The following is a 9,075-nucleotide window of genomic DNA, read 5'->3' on the forward strand; positions in this document are numbered from 1 at the left end:
CTCAGCAATTAGCTTTGGAATGGTCCAGTTGCGGAGAGATCTGTTGCTGCTGCGACCTGAGACTACTGAGCCTAAGGAAGACACATTGTCTTCTGTACCAGACAACTGGGACATCTTGGATCCGCTTTGGCTGAACCGAACTTGTGAAGAATGAATTGATCTGGATTGCCGCGGATAGAAAGGTCAACAATAAGAGCTAGGTGAGGAAAACATGGACTGAAATAAACAAGAACAGAACCTACCAATGCTAGGATCTTGTTGCGTGTATCTTACCTTGCAGAACTTTTGCCTACTTTGGATTTTATGACGGCTGGAGACACTCCTAGGAATCGGAGGGAAAATTTTTGTAAACTGAATAAACGTGGCTGTGAGAAGAGTGGGGACCGCGAGACCCCTACGAACGACCGGAAGGCTCGTGCCCGGCCTTGACAGACTCGGACGGGGTATGGTAGCCCCGATGTGACATGAGATGGGAGCCGCAATGGCTAACTTGAAGGAGCTGGATGTTGCCCAACGCCTGGTACGACCTAGGAACTCAAGAAGGACAAAATGACGTGACCTGCCATCAGACAGCTGAACCTTAACGATCCACGTAACCATGCCGATCTTGGCCGGACGAACTAGTTAACAAGGAACGCCAGATCCAGACTGAACGATATAGGTGACACCACGTTGAACGAACCTGAATGGTCCCGAGACCTGTGCCATGGACTGGTCTGGCGGTCCATGTGCCGGGCGACAATGAACTGGGGCCTGGACGATCCAGGAAACGTGCCACACGTGATGGGCGCCTGGATGATTCCGGTAACATACAACAATTGCTTGGGGCTGGACGATCCAGGCAATTGATAGCGATAGGCCATGGCCTGGACGATCCAGGTGACGTACTGACAATGGCCTGAACCTGGATGATCCAGGTGACATACAATATTGAACCGGGCCTGGACGATCCAGGTAACGTATTTACACATGACAGGGCCTGGACGATCCAGGTGACATACAACAATGGCCTGATCCTGGACGATCCAGGTAACCGATAGCAATAGGCCATGGTCTGGACGATCCAGGTGACGTACCACATCGCACTGGGCCTGGACGATCCCGGTGACGTACAGACGATGGCCTAATCCTGGACGATCCAGGTGACATACAACATTGAACCGGGCCTGGACGATCCAGGTAACGTATTTACACATGACAGGGCCTGGACGATCCAGGTGACATACAACAATGGCCTAATCCTGGATGATCCAGGTAACCGATAGCAATAGGCCATGGCCTGGCCAATCCAGGTGACGTACCACCTCGCACTGGGCCTGGACGATCCAGGTGACGTACAGACAATGGCCTAATCCCGGACGATCCAGGCAACCGATGGCAATAGGCCATGGCCTGGACGGTCCGGTGACGTACCGCATTGCACTGAGCCTGGACGATCCAGGAGACGTACAGACGATGGCCTAATCCTGGACGATCCAGGTGACATACAACATTGAACCGGGCCTGGACGATCCAGGTAACGTATTTACACATAACGGGGCCTGGACGATCCAGGTAACATACAACAATGGCCCAATCCTGGACGAACCAGGTAACCGATAGCAACAGACCATGGCCTGGACGATCCAGGTGACATACAACATTGAACCGGGCCTGGACGATCCAGGTAACATACAACAATGGCCCAATCCTGGACGAACCAGGTAACCGACAGCAATAGACCATGGCCTGGACGATCCAGGTGACCTACAACATTGAACCGGGCCTGGACGATCCAGGTAACATAATTACACATAACGTGGCCTGGACGATCCAGGTAACATACAAGGAATGGCCTAATCCTGTACTGTCCAGGTACATTAAGGATGCCAGTAGACTGGACCAGCTGAGACGCCTGATGCCAGCCCTTGCCAGCCGTGATGGGAGTGACCCGATCTCTGCGTCTGGCAAGTGGTTGAGGAAAGGTTCAGCAGTGAGGCAGTGAGGCGCGCGCCACCTGTTCCTGACTCACTGCTATGCTCACGCTGTGCGAGGCGAGTTTCAGGCGTCTCCGGTGGGTAAGCGAGCGGCCCGATCTGCGCTAAGCAGGAAGTGGCTGGGGAGACAGCGGAAGCCGATGCGTTCCACCGTGGACCGCAAGCCGGAATGAGAGAGCGCAGCTGCCGGCCGCGCCGATGCGAAGTTAGCAGGACTTACTTGATGAGAAGGAACTTCTCTCCGGACGTACACCGAACAGCAAGACGCACCAGACACAAGTGAACTTGGAGGCCGGCTAGATGTGCTCTTCCTACAAAGTAAGTGAGACACACCGCCTGTGGGAAGGTATTGGAGGGAATATATAGGGAGCTACGCCCCGCCCACAAACACAGGCTGAAATCAGCCTTAATACTAGTAATAAAATACCTTATTTATCATTTAGGGCGCTTCTACATGTTTTTTTTTTGTTTTGTTTTTTGGCATTTTGACTTGTGAAATTAATGTATTCTATTTTGGGATGGCGTTTTTGCAGATTTTTTCTTAAAATTATTTTTTTTTCCGTTAGAGAAGACTTCTGAAAAAAGGCACACCCAGAGCATGCTGCAATTGAAAAAACATAGAAAAGAGACTAAGGCCCCTTTCACACGGGCGTCACAGGAAAATGTACGGGTGCGTTGCGGGAACATGCGCAATTTTTCCGCGCAAGTGCAAAACATTGTAATGCGTTTTGCACGCGCGTGAGAAAAATCGGCATGTTTGGTACCCAAACCCGAACTTCTTCACAGAAGTTCGGGCTTGGGATCGGTGTTCTGTAGAACCATAACATAGTTATAAGGAAAAATAACAGCATTCTGAATACAGAATGCATAATACAATAGCGCTGGAGGGGTTAAAAAAATAAAAACATAATTTAACTCACCTTAATCCACTTGATCGCGCAGCCTGGCATCTCTTCTGTCTTCTTCTTTGCTGTGTGCAGGAAAAGGACCTGAGGTGACGTCACTCCGGTCATCACATGGTCCATCACATGATCTTTTACCATGGTGATGGATCATGTGATGACCGGAGTGACGTCACCGCAGGTCCTTTTCCTGCACACAGCAAAGAAAAAGACAGAAGAGAAGCCGGGCTGCACGATCAAGTGGATTAAGGTGAGTTAAATAATTTTTGATTTTTTTTTAACCCCTCCAGCGCTATTGTACTATGCATTTTGTATTCAGAATGTTATTATTTTCCCTTATAACCATGTTATAAGGGAAAATAATAATGATCGGGTCTCCATCCTGATCGTCTCCTAGCAACCGTGCGTGAAAATCGCACCGCATCCGCACTTGCTTGTGGATGCTTGCGATTTTCACGCAACCCCATTCATTTCTATAGGGCCTGCGTTACGTGAAAAATGCACAAAGAGGAGCATGCTGCGATTTTCACGCAACGCACAAGTGATGCGTGAAAATCACTGCTCATGTGCACAGCCCCATAGAAATGAATGGGTCAGGATTCAGTGCGGGTGCAATGCGTTCAACTCATGCATCGCATCCGCGCGGAATACTCGCCCGTGTGAGAGGGGCATTAAAAGTCTTAAAAAGCAACTAGAAAATACTCAGTGTTTGTAGGACATTTTATAATTTTCTTTTGGCCAACATGTAATATCTAGCTGTGACATTTTTCACTTAAAAAGGACAACAAAAATGTGGTGCATAACCATCTGTAAAATGTCCTCATTTAGGCCATCCAAAGACCAAAGCTTTCATTACACATGGAGGAACTAATGGAATTTATGAAGCCATCTATCATGGAGTGCCTATGGTTGGAATTCCACTATTTGCTGATCAGCCAGATAATATCATTCATATGAAGACCAAAGGCATGGCGGTAATGCTAGATATCAACAAGATGCAGAGCCAAGAATTAGTGGATGCAGTAAATACTGTTATTAGCAATCCAAGGTAAGGTGATCTTCAAGTGAATTTTTCATGCTAAAATAATGCTTGATTCTAACATTAAAGGGATTGTCTGGGCTTTTAATATTGATGATAATTAGGAAAATAGTTACAGAACTATGGTAATACCCCAATAAAGAGCCTACTCACGTATAATAATACAACCTACAGAAAAATGGAGTCACCAAAGCTCAAATGCAACACACTTTTTATTGAGACAATCTATAAATACTTAAAGGGGTATTCCCATCTTAGACAATGGGGGCATATTGCTAGTATATGCCCCCATTGTCTGATAGGTGCGGGTTCCACTGCTGGGACCCGCACCTATATCGAGAACAGAGCGGGGAGCGCTGTGGCTGGAGGACCCCAGATTTCAAGGGGTCCATCCACCACCAAGCGCTAATCCACGCCTCTCCCATAGAAGTAAATGGGAGTGTGCCACGCATGCGCGGCCCATGCTCCCATTCATTTCTATGGGGCAGACGGCAAAAGCTCGGCTATGCTCTCCTTTACTTTCGGGGCTCCATTCTCGATATAGGTGCGGGTCCCAGCGGTGGGACCCGTACCTTTAAGACAATGGGGGCCTATCCTAGCGATAGGCCCCCATTGTGTGAGATGAGAAAACCCCTTTAAAAGAGGATGAATAACTACTACAGAAAAAGTGCAGTGTTCCTGAGGGATAGTAACAAACAATGCATAGCATATGGAGCCTGAAGTTTGTAGTAGCTGGATGTTTGAAAAGTCAAAAAGCTATAAAAAAATAGTTAAACCAACAAAATATATGAAAAACTATGTAAAGAAACATCTAAGCCAAAATTGCAGGGTATGATAATAAATAACCACAATTTACCCACAAGCACCATATACATCCTTACCCATAATCAGAATTCACCTCAGGAGAACCGTAAACCCCAACGCATGTTTTGGCACATCTTCCTCTGGGGCACATCTTTAGACCGTCTAGTCAAAATTTATATTGTCTGTGAGTTGGCTCACTTTATGCCAGAATTATGCATTTTTGCCACAGAGTTTTGTGTGTTAAGCCACTCCCCTTTCCTACAAAGGCGCACCTCTTGTCGAGCACATCGCTAACCAGTGTCTAAGACACCTAACAAATATTGTGAATGCCATGTGCACTACAATTCTGGCTCAATTTTATTACTTTACGTGGCAACATCCATTTGTCCCCCACTTTATGTAGCCTACATTAGGTTAGAAAGAAGTAACGAACAGGAATATAGGAGTATGACTGCGGGATCAGACTGCACAGGGTTGTTATGTTGTCTGTTACCGTGGAGACATATAGATCAACGTAGGAGCAGTAGAAACAAAACAGTAGGAAATTTTTAATTATGAATCTATTCCAGAGTTTCTTAATTTCACATTTTCGATGCATTGGCTAATAATCATAAACAAATGGTAGCAAAGGTGTACATAGCCTTTGAGTGTAATTATTGAAAAATGTGGCATTTCTTAGGTATTTAAACATTAAGCAGTGTTAAAGGGGTTTTCAAAGATTCTGATAGGCTATTAATATCAGACTGGTAAGGATCTACTCCCGGCACCCCAGCCAATCATCTGTTTGAAGAGGCAGTGGCGCTGTGGCCTCTTCCTAGGCCAACGACGTCACATTTATAGGTCACGTGGCCAAGGCGTGGCTCAGTCCCATTCAAGGAAATGGGTCTGAGCTGAAATATCAAGCACGGCCATCTACCTAATGGACACTGCTGTATTTTGTAAGCTGCAAGGAGGGCGCAGCTTACACCAAAGCGCTGTGGCCACCTCAAAAAGTTGATCCACAGGGGTCCGGGTGTCCAGAGAATCGGTCATCAATATCAGACTCACGGAAAACCTCTTTAACCCTAAGTTCACACCTCAGCGTTTTACAGCGCGTTCAAACGCGCTGTAAAACGCTCAACACATGAAAACCAATGCTTCCCTATGGGAATGGTTCTCACCTGGGCGTTTTACAGCGCGTACGATCGCGCTGTAAAACGCCTGACGCATAATCAAGTACTTGAGCTTCTTTGGGGCGTTTTGACGCGCGTTTGTGGCCATAGGACACTGCAGTCAATCACACAAACGCGCGTCAAACGCGCGTTTACTATTACAAAAAACGCGCATAAAAACGCGCATTTGAGAAACGCTCAGGTGTGAAAGCAGGGTAAGGCAATAAGGTGAAATGTAAAACATTACTACATTTTATCTTTCAGTTATAAAGAAAATGCCGTGAGGATATCTCAGATACATCATGACCAGCCACTTAAACCACTAGATAGAGCTGTTTTCTGGATAGAGTTTGTCATGCGTCACAAAGGAGCAAAGCACCTGCGTCCAGCATCCCATGATCTATCCTGGTACCAGTACCACTGCCTAGATGTCATCGGTTTCCTGCTCATTTGCCTATTCCTTATTCTCTACATTATCATAAAAATCTTCTCATTTTGCTGCAGAACTTGCCGTCCAGCCAGGAGGAAGCAGAAGAAACATTAGCAGAATTAATTTACTCCAGTGGGATACTGGTGCCATCTATGATTACAATCATTTTCCTACCAAAGGCATCACATAATTGCCCCTTTACTGCATAAAGATGTGAACCAGAGTATTTCATACTCTACTCCTGAAAGATTGATTGAAGATGTAGACCTGAAACTCCAGCTCTAATGGTCCAGTGACCTCATGACAACAATAAGGGTCCATTCACACGTCCGTTGTTTCTTTCCTGATCTGTTCCGTTTTTTGCGGAACAGATCTGGACCAGATCTGGACCCATTCATTTTCAATGGGTCCTGAAAAAAATCGGACAGCACAATGTCAGATTTTTAAGCAGGACCCATTGAAAATGAATGGGTACAGATCTGGTCCAGATCTGTTCCGCAAAAAACAGAACAGATCAGGAAAGAAACAACGGACGTGTGAATGGACCCTTAGGGTAACTTGTGGTCCTACTTTAAGTAGTCAAAGAGTGATCCCAACTCTTCTAGGATCAGCAAATTGCTGTGTGTAAATACAATCGCTTCATGGTTTGGCAATTTAACAGTATGTTGCCATGCAGCTTTTTGAATTTTCCTCACACAATTTAAAATATAATTATAATTTCAACTTTATTACACATGTAAATACATGTTGTATGCCTTCTCTACTATGAGGAACCATGGACCAAAAAGTGGTCAAATGAATGAATATCATGAATTATTGCAGCATGTAAATCCATCCTTTGGGTAGTGTCACACACAGCTTTTTGGGGCAGCTTTTGAGCCACAGTCTAAAGTGGACCCAACAGGAAGGAGACGTATAAGTCCTTCCTTTTTATTTCTCATTCCCTCCCAATGCAGTTCCGACTTTGTATCAAAATACTGCGTTACAACTGCCACAAAAAGCTGTGTGTGACACTAGACTAAGGGCTCATGCACACGACAGTATTTTGCGTTCGGTATACTGGCCGATTTTTTAGTTCAGTATGCGGTACATATGCTGAACCATTCATTTCAATGGTTCAGCAAAAATACTGAAGTGTCTCCGTGTGCATTCCGTTTCAGTATTTCCGTATTTCCGTACCGTGAAAAGATAGAACATGTCCTATTCTTGTCCTCAAATCATGGTGCTTGGCTCTATTCAAGTCAATGGGTCCGCAAAAAAAACTGAACACATACGGAAATGCATCCGTATGTCTTCCTTATCCGTTCCGTTTTTGCAGAACCGTGTATTGAAAATGTTATGCCCAGACCAATTTTTTCTATGTAATTACTGTATACTGTATATGGCATACGGAAAAACGGAACGGAAAAATGGAAAGAAAACGGAAACACAACAGAGAAAAAACGGAACGGATCCGTTAAAAATAGACCGCAAAACACTGAAAAAGCCATACGGTCGTGTGCATGAGCCCTAACCCACACTTAGGCCTCTTTCAAACTGCCGTTTTTTTTCCTGGGCCGTATATATGGAACCAATATTTAGTGCTTGAAGTAGTAAAATAGATGTGGTACACGTGCAGAACACCAATAGCATTTCAGCCTTATTCAGCCTTACTAAAAGGGACCAATGTTAACCTCAGCAGCCAATTGGCGTTCAGCTTTTGTTTATCCAAAGCAGTCTGAAAATGCATTTTTATGCATGAACTGGATATTAGAATATAATACGGGGAAAGGGGCACATCATAATAACCAAGCTTCCTACCTGCCACCTTGTCACACAAACATTACCATCCAAAAGCATTAGTGTTACCTACACGCAGCCCGTTCATTTATAATGAAAGCTGGAATCAGATAATGAATCTGAGAATATTTTTATTAGAACAATTTAAGGAATGAAGAGTACAGATAAATAAGATAAAAAGTCATTACAAGGGTATTCCAGCACATTAAAAATGGTCCCAGATAGTCTGCAAATTGTCAAAAAATCAACACCAGGTTATACTGACCTGGCAGTTCCTTGCCTGCCCTCCACTTCCTGTTCCTGTTCTCAACACGGCAGGAAATAGCTAGGAATGCTGATCAGCCAATCACTGGCTGCATCGAGGCTCCGCCTAAGACACAGATTGGCTGAACGGCATGCCCTGCAATTTCCTGCTGTGTTGAGAACAGGAAGTGCAGCACAGCAGGGATCTGTCGGAAAGCGGTGACATTAGCTGGGATTTTTTTAACCATTATGCTAGAATAATCATTTAATGTTATTTGTTTCACCTATGCACAGACAAAATCAGGGATTACCATCGAAAAATAGCCCATTTAATGCATGAAACACCATAACATTGCTTTGCTATGAACATGTCATATGCGCCACCACTTCATAGATGGTTTGGTGATCACCAAGAATTTGCAAACGCATCATTAGGTTAGGGCTGCATGCTGATTTTTGACAGCCCGCAAGATACAGTAAAGTGATAACATTAATGAAGCATCACCTCAGTGGTTCCCTCTGGGAAGCAAAGTCACAGACAACCTTCTGATTGTCGTAAAAAATTGAAGTTGTGTGTGGCTTAGGCCTCATGCACACGAGCGTTTTTGTGGTCTGCATCGGAGCCGCAGTTTTTGCGGCTCTGGTGCAGACCCATTTACTTCAATGGGGCCGCAAAAGATGCGGACAGCACTCTGTCTGCTGTCCGCATCCGATGCACCGTTCCGTGGCCCCGCAAAAAAAATATAGCATG

General features: G+C 45.1%; 1 protein-coding gene across 4 annotated transcripts in view; it reads left to right on the forward strand.

Moving 5' to 3' along the window:
• The window catches only part of LOC122944920 (UDP-glucuronosyltransferase 2A1-like), a 60,600-nt gene extending 53,894 nt beyond the window's left edge, over nt 1-6,706 (forward strand). For all 4 annotated transcript variants that reach the window (XM_044303678.1, XM_044303651.1, XM_044303670.1 and 1 more), the window contains 2 exons: nt 3,707-3,926; nt 6,137-6,706. In XM_044303678.1, the coding sequence (XP_044159613.1) occupies nt 3,707-3,926; nt 6,137-6,416 (500 nt within the window). In that variant the 3' untranslated portion in view covers nt 6,417-6,706. The remainder of the gene's footprint in view (nt 1-3,706; nt 3,927-6,136) is intronic.
• The last annotated feature ends 2,369 nt before the right edge of the window (nt 6,707-9,075 follow it).

Source organism: Bufo gargarizans, chromosome 1, assembly GCF_014858855.1.
Source record: "Bufo gargarizans isolate SCDJY-AF-19 chromosome 1, ASM1485885v1, whole genome shotgun sequence".
In the NCBI taxonomy this organism is placed as follows: domain Eukaryota; kingdom Metazoa; phylum Chordata; class Amphibia; order Anura; family Bufonidae; genus Bufo; species Bufo gargarizans.